Below are 18,982 nucleotides of genomic sequence, written 5' to 3'. Positions count from 1 at the left end.
TAGAAAATCGTGCGGTGCGTTGATATCTCTATGTAATCCCGACATGTGGGCCTTTCTTCCTTATTTCCTGATAACCCCCTGCAGAAACAGATAAACAACAAAACTCGTGGAATCCTGTCAGATCAAACCCTAATTCTAGGTGTTGGTTGCATATTGGTCCTTTCTCTTGTTTATTTGATAATTAAAATTAATACTTAAGAACCGTCAACACAAGCCACCTGGCCCAAGTCTAGCCGTAAGGGTATAGGGGTTTATAACCCCACACATCTTTCGTATTTACACCTATCTTTCTATCTTAGTTAAGTTAGAGCGTAGTTGGTTCTCCCGTTTCCCTATGGATACGATAAAACCTTTAACCGGGTAAAAGCTACAACGATATCCGTGCGCTTGCGGATTTATCTATGTGCGTATAAATACCATAGTACACTCTAGTGCCATGATGGGGATGACAACCTAGTATTCAAGTGGTTTTAGCAAGTGTCAACATCTACCGATGAATTTGCATTAGGCATCTAGAACGTTGGCATTTGAAAATTCCCAGTAACAGGCCTTGCAGTAGTAGCTATGGAATACTAAGGAATTTGAGTCATCGGCGAAACTGGAGGTGCCGATGTTATAGGAGCTTTTCCTGCTAAGCCAGTTACCTGAGATGTTCCAGAACTATTTACAAAAAACTCTAAAGGCATACCATATCCCCACCAATTGGGAGGAACTTGACAATTCTGAAATACAGATCCTGATATTACCGATGCCGATAGATCTATGTTAAGCTGAACCCATCCCTCTGATGTCATTGGATTAGGCCTCATCGGTGTAGACTGCCCATTAGTCAACCCCAATGTGCTTGGAGGAGAAGTAGCTTCTGTACCCCCAACGGCCGGAGGAGCCGATGGAGCCGTAACCGATGACAACCCTGGCTGATGATAGGCCGGGCCAACATATAATTGTGGTGCCTATCCTTCTTTAAAAGTTCTAGCCACAGCATTGTAAACAGTATTGGACAACACACTGGATTGATTGATCAAAGCACAATTAATAGCATTGTCAACCATGTCTTGTAATTTACCATGATTGGCGTCGAAAGTAACCTGCCGAGGCATCGACAGTTCTTGCTTCTAAATTACTTCACCGCTCCTGTTGACGCTAAAGGATTTCAAGCAGAGCTGCTTGTATTCCTCCATAGCCCTTGCCATAGCCTACTTCTGCTCATCTCTGAGATTAGCTTCCATCACAGCAATGACGTTTTCCGTGTCGAGATCAGCAGTAGCCATGTTGATTTTTTTGATAGATTGGTCCCACCGGGCGTGCCAAAAGATGTGTTGATGCAAAAATAGATCTGCAAACACAAAGGGTTGATACCCGATTTAAACTTTAAGGCATGTCAGCCGATTTGACATAGCAATCGACAAAGGTGGTAACTTAAACACTTTGGTCCCGACAACAGCGATGTGCCCAGATGTCACGGCCAAGAGGTATTCACGCGGAACTCAAGAATTCGTCGAGTATAACTCAATGAATTCTTAAGAACTCGTAGAAGAAAGAAAAATATGAGAGTTGACGAAGTTGTCGAAAAGTAGATGAAATTGTAGATGTAAAAACTTGTGTATGATATTGATTGATTGTCTTCTTACATCGCTACTAGGCCTATATTTATACCCTGTCCTAAAGAATTACAACCGTATACGACTACGATTTTAATTCCAAACCAAACAGAACTCATACATAAAATAAACCCTAACAAATATGGAAATAACTACCTATCCATCCTGGTGATCGGCATACCACCATTGTCTTCATCGGCACACGCCCTACATCTCTTTCCTCATCGGCATCGGCAATCATCAGTAATCGACAATGATCGGAAACTACCACCAAACTTAGAAACATCTCCCTCCTATTGTTCTATCATCGGCATCATCGGCTATCGGCAATCTTCTATATCGGCCAGACACATCACCTTTTTTACTGCCGATTCAAGCCCTATTGACTATCCCGATTTGTGTCCCAAAAACGGTCTCAACAACTGTACTTTGAATACTCATTTACCGTACTTTATACAAGACCTTTAGTGGTAAAAAACATATGTATATAACTTCCTTTAGCTAGACTGTGCTAGATTTGATGAAAAAACATTCTAGAGACACATGTTTAGTTTATATCTTATCTTTCGTTGACCCTATTATTGCCTTAGTGCCTTGTAATGGGCAATATCGGGTCCACCTTCATGAGCAGCTGAAAGCCCAAGTGTGGTTTTGGTAATTAATGACACCAAGTTGCTAATGCCTTATATTTAAGTGATTTGAGTTAGGCATAGCAACACATGTGATGAAGGTGCATGGTGGAATGGAAAGATGGCCACATGATTACAAAGAGATGAAGCATGGAATAAAGATCATGGTGATAGACAAGGAGTAAAGTGATCAAGACAAAGGTATAAACTTAGGGTTTTGCTTTTGCCAGTCTAAGATGAGTAGAAAAGTGATTGACCAGGTTTAGGATAGATAGCCGACTATCAAGAGGGGAAATCACGGCCATCTCTCGAATCAAGTGCTACTAGGTCCATATCTTGAACATATGCATTAGGATCTAGTAAAGTACTAACCTAACTCATTTGATGAAAATGTTTGTAAAATGCTAACACACATGCACTTTGGTGATGGACACTTGGTGGTGTTAGCACATATACAAAGGAGGTGGAGTTCCTAGGGTTGAGAGGGGTTTGGGTTGATGGAAAATGAAAAGCATATTTTCTATTGCGCCAATATAATTCTTTGGGAAGTCGTGGGAAACACTCACTAGATACTGGCCTCAGAGGCACCGGACACTGCCTCTGAGTGTCCGGTGCGCTCTTGTCTCTAGCAGAGGTGAAGGGAGCACCAGATGCGAGCTAGACCCTGTTCATGCGTCCGGTGTGGCTTGACTTCAGCAGGGTTTCTGACTAAGAGCACCGGACGCTCAGGAAGCGTTCGGTAGTGTGAGTCCGGTGATCCAGCATTTTTTGCAACCCTCTCTGCGTATGGGTTTGGTGAGTACCGGACGCGTCCGGTGCTCACTTGACTGCGCCCGGTGGTTTGCAAGTAGCCATTAGAAATCGACGCGCAAGATTCAAAAGGTTGACACGTGGCTAACTTTAGAGCACCGGACGCAGGGCTTGAGCATCTGGTGGTACCCTACTACACGTCCTATGACCACAATTTTTGCCCAGTGAAAGAGTCAACGGCTCTATCTATTGAGAGGGCTTATAAATAGGAGGTGGCCGACTTTGGAGGATGGGTTCTTGCACTTTGGCATACTTGAGACATACTTTGAGCTAGAGAACACTCCCTCCATTCATCTCCTTGCTTGATTGCTAATCCTAGTGAGATTGAGTGAGATTCAAGTGCATTGCTTAGTGAGTTGCATCTAGTGGCACTTGATTCTTGAGTTTGCTGTGGACTTCTTATTACTCTTGGGTGTTTCTCGATGCCCTAGACGGCTTGGAGCAGTGGAGGTGTTGAGCTCGTGATTGGAGATTATTTCGAGCCTCACCAAGTGATTTGTGAGGGGTTCTTGAGCCTTCCCCGCGGGAGATCGCAATTGGCTACTCTAGTGGATTGCTCGTGGCTTGGAGGATCACATCTTGTGAGTTGATGTGCGGCACCCACTGAGGGTTTGGCATTGGATTGCCAATTAGCTCGCGATCCATCAAGTGGTTGTATCGCCACAACGAGGACTAGCTTACCAGGAAGCAAGTGAACCTCGGTAAAAAATCTTGTGTCATCTCTTGCCGAGGATTATCTATTGTGATTGTGATTGTGAGTGATTGGTTGGATATATCTCTACTCTACATTGTTGGTATAACAATTACTCTCCACTCCTTTACTTACTTGCATACCTTGCTAGTTGTTTAGCTTCTTTTGTATAATTTCTTGTTTAGGAGTGTAGATAGCCTTCTCTTGTTGTTGTGGTTTAGTGTTTAGCATTGTACTAGTTTGTATAGGTGGCTTGCATAGCTTAGTTGAGCTAGTGCTAGAATTGCTTTGCCATTTGTTTTAGTAATTCTCTTACTTAGTGAAATTTGTAGAAATTTTAAATAGGCTATTCACCCCCCTCTAGCCATTTGGACCTTTCAGCAGCTCAGTTGGTGCATGTTGGAGATTCCAAAAACTCAGAGATTGCTAGGCACCTCGCTTGTTGCTACTGTCACTCAAAATCAATTGATGTGCATTGAAAAATTCAGATTTAATTGATGGATACCTAGACCGGAGGAAGGGGATGCGGAGATGGAGAAGCAAGTTAAGGAGCCAAAGTCATAGAGGCATCGCACCAGCAGCTAGGTGTGCCGAATCGAGGGTATCGCTTTGGAGCCGAAGGATGCCCACCGGGGGTGGCTAGTAGCGAGGGTGTCATGTTACTCTCCGCAGTGGCATCATGCCTGTGTCAAGGTGTGTTGGATCGACTCAAGGGATCACGCTGGTAGCCTGGTGCGCCGGATGGAGGGGAAGGGAAGGAGTGGGGAGCAAGGGACAGAGGGAGCTCGGGGTTCAAGGCTTAGCAACTAGTTGGAGGCAGGAGATGCGGGCAAGAGTCATGGGTGGGTGGTAGTACCGTTGGGTGTTTAGCAGGGTAAATCACATGGGTGGTGCCATTAGAGAGATGAAAACAATAATGTGGGTCTTTTAGTTATAGAAGAGAAGAAGAGATGTACCTCGCCCCGATAACATTTTGCTGCATGGCCCCATCATTTCTTCCCTTTCGGAATAACTTCCACTGAGCCGTTAACAATTTCGTTGGTGTCTCATTCTAGAGACAAGTGTCTCATTGCTGAATGTGTGTGGTTATTGCATGATTGATAAGTGACTAGATAATAATTCATCTCTATGCCACTAACTTGGGTTTTTTTGGCAATCAGGTCACTTTTGATTCTATGACTGAGTGATCCCACACTTGACTAGGATGGATTTTGATGAATATCTTGAGAATCCTATAGGTGAATGAAATTGGTTCGTGGCCAACATTATAATGGGAGCTTAGTTGTTGATAAGAAATAAATATAAGAGATTTCTTTCTACTAATATAAAATATTATTTTAGCCGCGTCACGAAAATATATAATTGAGTTTTTGTGCTCTCCATGACTAGTTTAGTTTTATGAATTTTATGTTTTAGATTAAAGGTCACTTTAATGATAATATTTAATTTTATAATATTGTTACTATCCGTGTAGTTTTAGTATAAAAATTGGTTATTTGGTAGCAAGAGTAGGAACTCATGGCTTGTTTAGATACATTTAAAAATCCAAAAATTTACAAGATTCTCCATCACATCGAATCTTATGGGACATACATGGAGCATTAAATATAGATTAAAAATAACTAATTACACAGTTTATCTGTAAATTACGAGATAAATCTTTTAAATCTAATTAGTCTATAATTAAATAATATTTGTCAAATACAAACGATAGTGATATAGTATCAAAATTTAAAAAATTTTACATCTTAAGGCCTCAATACCACGGATTTCAGATTTGGGTGCCATTCCAGATTTTCACGCATAGCCGACACCAGAAGGCCAGCTTGTTAGGCCTTGTTCAGTTCACCCAAAAAATCCAAAAAAATTCAACATTTCTCGTCACATCAAATCTTGCGGCACATGTATAAAACACTAAATATAGATAAAAATAAAAAATTAATTAAATAGTTTGGTCTGTAAATCGCGAGATACATCTTTCAAACCTAGTTAGTTTATAATTAGATAATATTTGTCTAATAAAAATGAAAGTGCTGCAATATCGTTTTCACAAAATTTATAGAAGTAAACAAGGCCAACAACCGCCGCCGCACCACCCATCCCGTCTGGAGCGAGCTAGCCAGGCTGCCATGGCTGCGGCGAACGCAGGGGACGTGGATGTGGTCGATTTCGACTCCGACGACGACGACCTCATGGACGACGACGCCCTCGAGGCCTACCCGGCCTCCGCCCCTCGCCTCCGCTCCACCATCGCGGCCAGCGGAGATTCCTCCGCTGCCGCGCGCAAGACCAAAGGCCGCGGATTCCGCGAGGAGCCTTCCTCCTCGCGGCCCTTAGCCGGCCGCTCCGACTTCGACTCCCTCGGCTCCGACTATGGCCCTGGACCCCTCAGATGTAAGATTCTCTGGGCCTCCATTCATTTTCCCCTCCATCCCTCCGACCTTAGAGCGTTGGTCTTTGACATGATTTTGAGGTAGTTATTCTTTTGCTCTTGGCTGGATTGACTCTGGTGGTTGGAGTCCTGGGGTCTAGCTGTGTTTCAAGCAGATGCCGCGATCTTGCGTCGTTGGTAGGATTTGATTTTTGAACTCGATATGTTTCCTGTTGGTTATGCTGAGCTACTCCTATTTAGCTACGAAAGGCTGCTATTTTGTTTCCTGATTTGGCAGTAACAAATTAAAGCGTCCCACATTAGGGTTCATAACTGACGCGTCGTAGTACTAGCAGGATGACAGACAGAATGTTGGCAGGATCATGCCGTGCAAGAATGTTGGCAGGATCACTGGCGGAGGATTGCTGGTGGACATATCAGCGCACACATGGGCGACCAGGCGGAGTACTAGCAGACAGGGCAAGCCATGTCGTGCTCTTGCGTCGCGATGCCAAGCCATGTCGTGCTCTTACCTAGTGCAGGCCGCGCTCACTAGGTTGTCGGTGGGCCACCTCACCGATCCACGCATGCACACCGGCAAGCGGCCTCGTCGTGCCTTGAGCCCTTGAGACACCTCAGCCGCGTGTTGTTGCCTGTGTACTGTGCGGAGGGGACAGGGACGCCACCGGGTGGTCGCCGCGCATGCACGCCTGCCAGGACGGCGAGGACACGCGCCTCCGTCTGCTTGTGGCCGCAAGAGAGCACGAGCAACATGATTGGGGAGACAGAGAGAGGATGGACTCCGGAGTAGAAAGAGAAAAGGGGTGGGTTTTTTTTTGAGAAGTTGGCATGGCCCTAGTGTCTAGCCGCCACTGTGGCATGGCCATGTCAGATGCTGACGCTGTTGTGGCATGTTTTGGACCTTTGGTATTGGCGGCAGAAGATCAGGATAGTCGTTTTTTAGTTCGAGGACCTAGATGGGAATGCCCCAAAAGTTTATGGACTCAGCATGCATTTTACTCATAACTCCCCATAGCTACAGGTTGTTAATATTATGTGGCTTTGAGAGAACGAATTACTCCATTAGTGGAGATAACCATATATAGAGAGCCTCATGAGCCATATGGACCTGTAGTAGATGGGCCTTCATACACTTAGCACCCCCTTCAAACTAGGGTGGAACTAGAGGATCGAGCTTGAGTAAATGAAGCTGATGCTGCTCTCTAGTTTGTGTTTTAGTGAAAAAATAATCTACCAACTGCACTCTGACGGCACATATTGAAGAGCAATGGTTTGACAATGAGACCGAGTGAAGAAGGCATCAACCTCGATAGGCTTTGTAAGCTCATGCTCCGTAGGATCATTAGCAATCTGTATTATCATGAGAAGTGGTGTGGGGGCATTGCGCAGACGGAGGTGGTGGCGCGATGAAGGGCCGTGCAGATGGGTGCTGACGAGCCAAGATGGAGCGGAGGCGGGATGTCTGCTCTGCGAGCGGACGGGAGATGACTGAGATATCCGTGATGGGCATGTGGACGAAGGGTCGCAGACAGCCGCATCTGCAAACAAACCACACGACCAGGCACGGACGAAGGTCCCACCTCGTCGTGCATGGAGAAGACTCGTGACGGACCTGTCTGCCAGTGCGGATGAAGAGGATGGCTGGCAGTGGCGAAGAATTGGACAACGGCTGGTTGAGGAGCGCGGCCATGACTGCTGACAAAGTATGAGCTGCTATGAATGGATTGCGGCTGCTGCTGCTGCATGACTACTGGACGCGACAAAAAAGAAAACGAAAATCGAAGATCTATGAGGGTTGTCCTAGGAACAGAGATGGATCTTCCCAGGGCAGCCACCGAATGGAAGGGTGGTGGCTGGATAAAAAACCTAGAGCTTTGGTACCATGTTACGAATAAAGAGTGACTCAACTAGATTATTGTATCGAGGCCCAATGGGGACTATATATAGAGTACATGAGGAACATGAGGGACACACGTGGGAAACCCTAGACTAGGAGATTACAATAATACCCCTGACTATTATACCTTAACAAGTTGTATCATTACTTTTTTGGGAGATTACAATAATACCCTGACTATTATACCTTAACAACTTGCATTATTATTTTTTTGAGAGCCTCGTCTCTAAGAAAAGCTTAGGCACCGTACAAAGTTTTAGGTATTAGTGGGTCAACCCAACTGGTAATAACACCAAATTCTTGACTTCGGGTTCTGGGTTAATGGGTCAACCGGCCAACCCATTAAAACCTACATCGCTCCTGTTGTTTGATTTGAGATACATATTAGAGGCCTGATGTGCAACAAGTTACATTTACCACACTAATCATTCTTTCAGTCTTGTGTTTCACACTGGTTATACTATTTTCGACTAAGCATTGGTTAAATTGTTTAGTAACTAAGTGCTGTATTTTGAGATACTTGCATTATTAATTTTTTGAGAGCCTCATCTGATAAAAGCTTTAGGCATTGTACAAAGTTTTAGGTATTGGCTAAAACTCTTTAGCTTAAAGTTCATGCTATCTATCAAATATTCATTGTCAGTTTAATTTCATTTTAACAGTTTTTGATAATATCTCAGTCAAATGATTATATCCTGAAGTTGGTGTGCATGCTTTTTTCTTTGGTTTGCAACCTCATGTAATCCGCTTTTCTCCATGTTGTAAGGGCAGTTGAGCAATATCATTTTTTTCTCGAACAGCGCACTGTGCGTCATTTCATTAAGGTAGAAAAAAATGGTACACGGGTCAACGAGACCCAACTCACACACCCCACACCTAGGACACTAAGTTACAGACTCGCCACACAAAGAACAGAAAAAGAACCACCAGCCTCCGAGTTTAACCTCCAGAGGGCAGCAACCTGAATACAAGTTCCCAGAGTTTGGAGGCTCCCGCTGAGCACCAGAGCCCTCCCTCTGCGTTAATAGCCCTAAGGACCTCCTGAACACTTGGCCTCTTATTGTCAAAGACACAAGTGTTGCGATGCTTCCAAATCTCCAGGCCACCAAAATTATCAAAGAATTGAGGCCTTTACGCGCTTCCTTGAGGATAGCAGCAGTTGACCTCCTCCACCACCCCGAGAAAAGAGTCACAGCAGGCTGTGGTGCCAACTGCAGCAGCCCTAACTGTTGCAAACCAGGGTCCAAACTTGCCGAGCGAAACACAGCCCACTAACAAATGATTTATTGTTTCATCCATTTGATCACATTAGGGACATGCCTCAGGATGGGGCAGATTCCTCCTTGCTAGATGATCAGCTGTCCAAACCCGGTTGTGAAACACCAACCAAATGAAAAACTTACAGCTCGGGGGAGCCCAAGTTTTCCAGATCCTTTTCCACGACCCAAACTTGATGGAACCCACAAAGAAGGCTGCATAGGCAGATTTACTGCGAGCAATAGCATTTCACTTGTCTCTTCATAAACTGTAAATATGAGTTTACGCACTAAACAAGGACAAAGCATCATTGTGTCCACAACTATATATTATGGGTTGAAGTTGTACTACTTAGACAGTTGACCTTATTGGTTTAGCTCATATGTATTTGTGCTCTTTTCTGTGTGTTTGCAGCTATTGAGGGGTGGATTATTTTGGTAACTGGCATCCATGAAGAAGCACAGGAGGATGATCTCCATAATGCTTTCCGGGAATTTGGGCAGGTCAAGAACCTTCATTTGAATTTAGATCGTCGTACTGGGTTTGTCAAAGTAAGTATTTACATTTTTTTTGCATTTGGTTGTTGCTCTTTCCAATTAAAGTTGCTGTAAAATCTTTGAACAATTACAAATGCAAATCTTTGTAGAAAGGTTATACAAGAGTTAGAAGCTCTCTATGTCAAAGTTTTCATTTTGCTGCAAGTGTGCAAGGCAAATACCATTACTTTGCTTCTAGAACATAAGCTAGATTACAAGGTTGATATAGGATTACAAAATTTTCCCCTTTTATCAGTCATGTTTTCTTTAGGTTGGGATGTCAGTTACAGTTAATGTGTTAACTTATCATGCATCATTGAGCAAATTGACAAATATCAGACAGTTCAAGAATGAATGGTTTTATTTTAAACATAGGAGTTGATACCAAAAGAGTAAGCTAACTTGATAGTCTGGAATATGCTATTGCTTAAGCGATATTATATTTAGTAGTGCTGAGATGTGTGCTGATCATTTAGATGAAAACTCCCTGCAGCTAGAAATAAATGCTGCTTAAGGAATAAGTCTTTAATGAGTTGTGTTGTGCCATTTGTTACATTATTAATTCGTTATTATGGATGCTATATTTTTTACTTTCTTTGGCTTAAGCTGGGATTATGATTTTCATGTTGAGTTCTACTTTTCCTGAAAGAAGGATTTTGATATCTGCCTTCAGTTTTGAAAAGTTAATTTCTCATGGCTATTATGGTATTAGATAGGAAAGTGCAGAAAGTTTTAGGTGGTCCTTCCATGTGTCCTAGGTATCCTAGTATCCTGATAGCTAATTATTCTAACTAGCAAACACGTCCTACATTGCATAGTCATCTGGATGACTTGTGGCTTAGAGATTTATGCAACAATCGTGACTCCATACTGTGGTTTCGTGTTAGATTTGCATTGGAAATGTGGTCTCGTGTTAGGTTTGGGTTGGAAACATGTAGACGACAAGAGTGAGATGCATATGGGGAGAGAGGTGCGGTGGGACCGTGGAGAGATTCATGTAAACAGATCTACGAGTATGTCTTGTTACTTGTGTCTGGAATATGTTGCATTCTTCAATGAATGTGAGACCCTATCAGTTTTCTCTCACGTATGCTTTTGCTTCCATTTTGGTGAAGTTACAATAGTTCATTACTCTCTTAAACATGAAGCATTCTTAGCTTCTGTATACAACCTGACAATATCGCCAATTACATAAGAAAAGATCTATGGATTTTATCTCTTTGCCATGTACCTTCTGCAGGGATATGCTTTGGTTGAATATGAGAGCTTTGATGAAGCACAGGCTGCAATTAAAGCAATGGATGGAACTGAGCTTGTTACACAGATAATAAATGTTGACTGGGCATTTAGTAGTGGCCCAGTTAAGCGAAGAAATGTTCGCTGGAGGTCTGTCTTTGTTGATATTATCAAAGTGCATTCCACATTTCATTTTCATTGGATGGTTTGGGATCAAATCTACAAGTTCTTAAAAAAAGAGATGATTAGCCCACAAATCGTTTATTGTCCTTCATACTTTCAATTTCAAATTCATGAAATTCCTATAGGAAAAAATATGTTTGCTATGAATATTTGTGGGGTTTATTCGAACGAATATTTGGTTTTTAAATGACATTGTTCTCTTATTATGTTTTTATTTGTGGTCCACCAGTTAGTATTCTGATTTTGTTATTTTGACATAGTAATATTTGGGTCACAATCATTTGTACATTGATCAGTTAAAACTACAGTATGTTTTTAGTGGTGGTGCTTTGTGGGGTGGGGGGGGGGGGGATTTGGGGGGGTGGGGTTCTTATTTATTTAGGGCTCATTTGGCAGGGCTTCTAGTGCGGCTTTGGCTCCAAATGGTCATCAAGAAATGGCTCTGGAGAAGAAGCCTGGAGGAGCTAGGGCTATTTTTCTACAGAGGAGACAGAGTGGTGAAACAGTGGCTTCTCACAAACTAAGCACAGATTATAACAAAACTGCCACTAGTCATTTTTGCCAACCAGTTTTTCAAAACAGTTTAGCTCCACTAGAGAAGCTGCTCTGCAAAAGTCAAAGCCCTTTTCATAGGAGCCAGAGTCTTGCCAATCTGGCCCTTAGTTATATCTCTTTCTAGATCATGTGCTCTCTATTATTTGTTAATCTGTAGCCACATCAAGGGGAAATTTATGTGTTTGAAGCTGCTATCGACTAGGTTCCGTCAAAAATTAACAACAAATCTGTTTAACCAAAATTTATTAATCACATAATATAATGAAACAGTTCTAGTAGGCACAGATGGTTTTCCTTATGCTATTAGTACTTGGTGGACGTGCTATTACTGGTATTTATATATTTGTATCTGTACTTATTTTGTATATTCATGGTAATCATGTCTGTTCTTCCTATCGTAGCTACACTTAACATTCTTATCGTACCTTTTGCAGATCAAGGAGCCCTGTCAGGAGAAGATACTGAACTTGCTTTCTTCACCTAATCACAGGGAGTGCTTATGTGATGAATATTGTTCGTTTTCTAGGCTTTGCTTCTCAACTACGTGAGTAAAGTTGGATGCACGATGGTCTGGCTTCCGTTTTCAACTTTATGCAGTATGAGTGTTGTATGTCATTTCCTACTATTTTGGTGTATGTGGGCGTGTGTTCAAATATACCATATTGCCATGAGCACTATTAGTCTCTGGTTGTAATTGTGATACTGGAGTGGATGCCTCGCCTTTTTTGTTATCTGTGTTACCGCACGCCCATTGTGCCACGTGTAGGAAGACAATGTAATGTCAATTCATGGTTACCTTTTTTTTAATTATTTTTTATGATGAACAAATCATGGTTCCTACTGGTGCATAAAAACTTTCGGCCATGCTTCCAGATGGTGGAAATGTATCAAAATTCTTCTTGCTCGGGGGCAAGTTGCTAAGATCCAACATCGCTGCTTCATGAGCTCAGTTGAGCTACGATGGCTAGCTACAGTGGCAAGGTGCCTCTTCCTCTCATATTGTGACATTATGATTTTTTATTTTTCATCCTATTTAAAAGTAAATCTAAAAACAATATGCTGTTTTTTTAATTTAACCCGTTTGGCTGTGCCAATCTTCTGGGGGCGGCCAAACTCTTGTGACATGCCATGGTGCCTGCTGCGGCAGGGGTGTCACCGTGGCAGGCAGCTGACTAGGCCTCAACGAACGGTGGAAAGGGCAATAGAGTTGTTTCTTAGAACTCTTTTGCTTTACCCTGCAACTGGCATAATCCGAATTGGAATAGCCAAGTAGAGTGAAAGTGGAGCCCTTTGGGTACCATAAGCCAATATTAGGAGTGAACACAAGATACCGAAAAATTCTCTTAATAGCCATGAGGTGACATTCTTTCGGATTAGCTTGAAATCTTGCACACATGCACACACTAAGCATAATATTTGGTCTAGATGCACAAAGGTAAAGCAAAGACCCAATCATGAATATACCTTTTGATCTATGGCCTTGCCGTCTGCATCAAGGTCAAGATGTCTGGTTGTGGGCATTGGTGTCTTCATGGTTTTGGCCTTGTCCATATCAAACTTCTTTAGCATGTCGGTGGTGTACTTGGTTTGACTTATGAATGTGCCTGTCTTGAGTTGCTTGATTTGAAATCCAAGAAAGTATGTCAACTCCCCCATCATGGACATCTCAAACCTCTTGGTCATGATCCTACTAAATTCCTCACTGAAGTCCGCATTAGTACTACCAAATATAATGTCATCGATATATATTTGGCATATAGAAATATCATTATTGACTTTGCGAGTAAATAAAGTGGGATATGCTTTCCCAATCTCAAACTCTTGTTTGAGTAGGAAATCCTTTAGACAATCATACCATGCTCTAGGGGTTTGCTTGAGCCCATAGAGTGCTTTGTCAAGCTTGTAGACGTGGTTGGGATGATGTGGATCTTCAAAACCTGGTGGTTGCTCTACATACACGGTTTCAGAGAGGGGGCCGTTGAGGAATGCACTTTTCACATCCATTTGAAACAACTTGAAATCATGGTGAGCAACAAAGGCAAGTAATATATGAATAGATTCAAGCCTAGCTATAGGTACATAAGTCTCCCCAAAATCCAAACCTTCGATTTGAGTGAAACCTTTGGCTACCAACCGTGCCTTGTTTCTTGTGACGACGCCATACTCATCTTATTTGTTGCGGAAGACCCACTTAGTACCTATCACATTTTGCTTGGGTCTTTCCACCAAGGACCAGACTTCATTCCTAGTGAAGTTGTTCAACTCCTCTTGCATGGCAATCACCCAATCCAGGTCCTTCAAAGCATCCTCCACCCTCTCTGGCAATATGGAAGAGACAAAAGAGTAATGCTCACAAAAGCCAACTAAACGAGAGTGTGTTGTTACTCCTCGTTGTATGTCTCCCAGGATGCTATCAACGAGATGATCCCACTGAATGGATTGATGAACCCTTGGATGAGGTACTACTATTCTTGTTTGAATTTGGCCATCATCTTCATCTTCATTGTGTTGGTTGATTGGGGAGTCTTGATTTTGAATGTCTTGATCTCCACTTTGGTTGGGCTCTTGAGCTTGTGGTGGATCTTGACTAGTTTGTTCTCTTGAGTCGTGACTCCTTGAAATAGAAGCATCATCATGGGCATTGGTTGACCCATGATGCAAGTTTGGATCACGAGGCATTTGCATATGTGCATCATCTTCTTCTTCTTCAATGGGCTTTACTTCACCGGTAGCAAACTTCTTGATCACTTGATGAGATGGTTCTTCTTCACCTAAAATTTCAGCATTGACTTGCTCTTTTTGAGTCATGTTCAATTTGACCGGTGGTCTCATTGAAGATGCGATAGGCATGATTGTTAGTAGCATAACCAAGTAAGAACCCTTTATCGTCCTTCGATGCAAATGTAGAGTTTTTGGATTTTTTGTTAAGTATGAAACACTTGCATCCAAAAACTCTAAAGTAGTCCACCTTAGGCTTTTTACCGGTTAGAAGCTCGTAGGTAGTCTTTTTCCTCAACTTGTAGAGGTATAAGCAGTTGATGGCATGACATGCTGTGTTGACAACTTCCGCCCAATAGTCTTTTTCTGAAATCTTGTATTCATCCAACATTGCTCTTGCGGCTTCAATGAGCGTCCAGTTCTTTCTTTTCACAACACCATTTTGTTGTGGAGTGTATAAGAACTCATGCTTGATGCCTTCTTCATCAAGAAAAGCTTCAGTGTTGGTGTTTTTAAACTCTGTCCCATTGTCACTTCTCACTTTCTTGATCTTCACTTTAAACTCATTTTGGGCTCTTCTTGCAAACTTCTTGAAGATCCCTTGGGTTTCACCTTTATCTCTCAAAAAGAACACCCAAGTGAAGTGAGAAAAATCATCAACAATTACAAAACCATATTTGTTACCTCCAATGCTTATATAAGCATTGGGTCCAAACAAATCCATGTGAAGTAACTCAAGTGGTCTTGATGTAGTCACGATGTTCTTAGCGGGATGTTTCACTCCAACTTGCTTTCTCGCTTGACATGCACTGCAAATTCTATCTTTCTTAAAAGAAACATTTGTTATTTCTAGGATGTGTCCACCTCTTTGAAGATTGGCCAAGTTCCTCATGCCAACATGAGCTAGATGGCGATGCCATAACCAGCTCATGCTAGATTTTGCCACTAAACAAGTGTCGGACTCCACTCTACTAGATGTGAAATCAACTAGATAGAGCTTTCCCTTTAGTTGACCCGTAAAAGCAATAGAGGCATCCGACCTTCTAGAGACTTCTACACCCTTATCCGTAAAGAGACAATTGTAACCCTTCTCACAAAGTTGTGAGACGGACAACAGATTGTATCCTAATGAATCCACAAGCAATACATTCGAATTGGAATTATCATTTGATATAGCAACTTTACCCAAACCAAGAATATCTCCTTTACTATTGTCTCCAAAGACTATTCTTTCACTTGTGGTTTGATTTGGTTGAAAGGAGGTGAACATGTTCTTCTCTCCGGTCATATGATTGGTGCATCTACTATTGAGCACCAAACTTGGCCCACCAGAGGAATAGTCCTACAAAACAAGATTAAGCTTTTATTTTAGGTCCTGAGTTGGAACCTAGGGGGTTATACACATAAGATTTGGGCACCCAAACACTCCTCAAGATTTGTCTCTTCTTTGAGGGCACCCACATACTTCACAACAATTTTGCCATCCTTGTCCCAACAACGCATGTAATCACAAATGTGATTGCGTGAAATAGGCACTTGTTGTTTGGGCACCTCCACTTGCTTCTTCTTGATGTTTATGTTGTTTGCAAGTGGACTTATGGGAGTAGCAACATTGTTAACCTTGTCAATAAGATCAACAAGAGGTGCCCATTTATCATGTTTCTTCCGTTGGCCTTACCATTATACCTATTGTAACTGAGGCAATCCTTGATTATGGGGTGCCTTGATGCGTTGAACACATTTGCCGGTTCCTTATCCTTGTACTTGCAACCTATCTTGACAATTATGTTTAATATTTGGATCTCCTTGTCCTTATTTGCTAGCTAATCAAGGTTAGTAACATAAGCATTTATATCAACATTTAGACATCTTTCACAACTTTTACTTGTTGAAGCTTTGGATTCCATGGAAATGATAGAGGTGCTAGTCCAAAGTTTCTCATAGTTTAGTTCAAGCTCATGATATTTTGTTGTCAAGCTTGTAAGGCTTTCTTGAGCTAAACTATGATCATTCTTTAGACTAGCCAAAGAGTCATTGAGTGAAAAGTGTTCCTTAGCCAATCGCTCATTAGAGTCTTTGACTAAAGACAATTTGACACTCAACTTCTCAACCCTCTCTTTTTCCTTGGAGAGGCATGCTTCAAGTCCTTGGTTCTTCTCCCTTTCCTCTAGGAGCAATTCCCCTTGCGACTCAATGCATGACTGAAGCTTATCTTTAGCATACATTAGCTTTAGGATTTTAGTTGCAGTAGCTTTACCATATTTCTTGAGGAGGTTAGTTGCATAGCTTTCATCATTTTAATCATCACTATCACATTCACTAGTGGTGTAAGTGGAGGAGTCGATTTGTACCTTGTCTCCTCTTGCCATAAGGCATGTAGGGAAGTCATGATCATCGTCGGAGAGGTTGGAAAAGAGTTTAGGTGATGAAGAAGCGTCAGAGAAGAGTGAGGTAGATGAAGCATCATTGGTGAAGATCTTTATTGAGGAAGATCTCTCTTGTATGGCAATAGCTGCCGTACTCTTCTTCTCATTGTCATCATCATCATCGCTATCACTATCCGATTGCCACTCTTGCGCTAGATGTGCTTCTCCTCTCTTCTTGTCCATGTACTTCTTGTCACCTTGTTTGTTGTACCTTGACTTCTTTCCTTTGTTGGGACAATCAACTGCAACATGGCTGGTGTCACCACACTCATAGCAAAACCCCTTCCTATATGGCTTGTTTCCTCCATATCTCCTCATCTTGTCCTTCTTCATTCTCAAATAATTCTTGTAGTTTCCTACTAGCATAGCTTGTTCTTCATCAAGATCATCATCATCTTTGTGCTTATGCTCACAACACCCTTTATTGCAATGACTTGACTCACTTCCATGTGATGCCATGAGTGCAATGCTTGTTATTTGGTTGAGAGCTTCCTTAGCTTCATCATCGAAGACTTCATGATGCATCAACTTTGCAAGCATTTCTTGAGGGGTCATGCTATGATAGTTGTCTTTCTCCATGATAACAGAAGCAAGCATATTGTTCCTTTGTCTATACACTCTACAAATCGTTCTTGCTGCAGAGTTGTTATCCCATGTTTTTGCTCCGAGTGCTCTAATTTGGCAGATCTAGGACATGAATATATCAAACATGGCTTTTGTTGTTTCTCCCTCAGATATGCAAAAGTTTTCAATCTTGCTTTGTAAGAGCTCAATGTTTCTAACTCTTACACTCCATCTCCTTCAAATGACACCTTCAAAGTGTCCTAGATTTGCTTTGCATTCACCATATCGTTCACCTTGTTGTCCTCTGGAGTAAGACATTACAAGATCAAGGTTGCTACCGTTGCATTTAGGAAAACCTTTCTCATCTTTGGGTGTCCACTCATTTGGATCTTGTGGTGGATTTACTCCAATGTCCACCACTTCCCAACATCTTGCGGCTATGAGATGTAACTTCATCCTGTGAGCCCAATCGGTGTACCTTATACCATCAAATGGAGGTGGTTTTCTAGGATTAATTATTGGCAAGGTTGGATTCTTGCTTGAACCACCATAGTCAAAACTAGCTTTGTTGTAGTTCTTTGATGTTTTGCTGGCATCTTCATTTCCACCTTCGCTATCTGATTCATGATTCTTTTTGCCTAGGAGCTCTCTCATCTTGTCAAGCTCTGCTTGCATCTTCTACATTTTCTCTTGCTACTGCAAGTGCAAGGATGCAGTGATCTATGCTGTGATTTTGTCAACAATTTGCTTTTGTGTCTTTAGATCCATCTTGGCCAATGTTTCTCCTTATGTGGTGAGGCGTTTGTACGAGGAACCTTGCTCTGATACCAATTGAAAGGATCTAATTGGCCTAGAGAGGGGAGGGGTGAATAGGCGTATCTTAAAAACCTGAAACATAAAAACTCAAGTTGCAGAAGTTAAATGCCTGTCGGTACTACCGATAGTTTGGGCCAGTACTACTGGTGTAACACAGCCAGTACTACCGGCGCAAACTGCTAGTACTACCGACTCCATAAGAAGGCTACGAAATCAGAGTATATTGAGTTTTGATTTCATATCTAAGAGTTACCCCACTCTCCTAGATGTAGGAGAGGATGATGTTGAAGTTCTCTTGGCTTAGTTCTTCTCCACAACGTAGATCGACCCTTGTTTTTCTATGAACGGGGTAGAGAGCAAGAACACAAAGAACAAGAGTAGTCGAAGCTACCTCCACAACAAGACAAGATATTTTTCCAAGACTCGGTAATCCCCACTTAGGAGTTCCTACGTCCCTATTGTTGAGGTGACCACGAAGATCTAACCACTAAGGTATCCTCGCTCAAGCAACCATGAAGGTTAGCTCAAGATTTCCACTAAGAATCAAAGGGTAATACAAACACTTCGAGGTGCCCTCACAAGTGAATCAACATGGGCAACCACGAAGAACGCCTAGCCAGCTAGGGTTCCAAGAACCCAAGAGTAACAAATGCAAACCAACTGGCAAGACA

At 42.2% G+C, this 18,982-nt stretch overlaps 1 protein-coding gene across 1 annotated transcript; it reads left to right on the top strand.

The window, feature by feature from the left end:
* LOC8069545 (RNA-binding protein 8A) lies at window positions 5,786-12,618 on the top strand. Its single transcript, XM_002457800.2, has 4 exons — window positions 5,786-6,125; window positions 9,692-9,828; window positions 11,054-11,199; window positions 12,222-12,618. The coding sequence occupies exons 1-4, from the start codon at window positions 5,861-5,863 to the stop codon at window positions 12,250-12,252; spliced, it is 579 nt and encodes a 192-aa protein (XP_002457845.2). The 5' UTR covers window positions 5,786-5,860; the 3' UTR covers window positions 12,253-12,618.

Source organism: Sorghum bicolor, chromosome 3 (assembly GCF_000003195.3).
Source record: "Sorghum bicolor cultivar BTx623 chromosome 3, Sorghum_bicolor_NCBIv3, whole genome shotgun sequence".
Taxonomy (NCBI): Eukaryota; Viridiplantae; Streptophyta; class Magnoliopsida; order Poales; family Poaceae; genus Sorghum; species Sorghum bicolor.
This window is presented reverse-complemented; position numbering and strand designations above follow the sequence as displayed.

Excerpts from the sequence above, each read along its gene's own strand:
- LOC8069545 (XM_002457800.2), top strand. The coding sequence starts at position 5,861 with ATGGCTGCGGCGAACGCAGGGGACGTGGATGTGGTCGATTTCGACTCC. Across the intron at positions 6,126-9,691 it reads TGGCCCTGGACCCCTCAGAT|CTATTGAGGGGTGGATTATT; the intron begins GTAAGATTCTCT and ends GTGTGTTTGCAG. Across the intron at positions 9,829-11,053 it reads GTCGTACTGGGTTTGTCAAA|GGATATGCTTTGGTTGAATA; the intron begins GTAAGTATTTAC and ends TACCTTCTGCAG.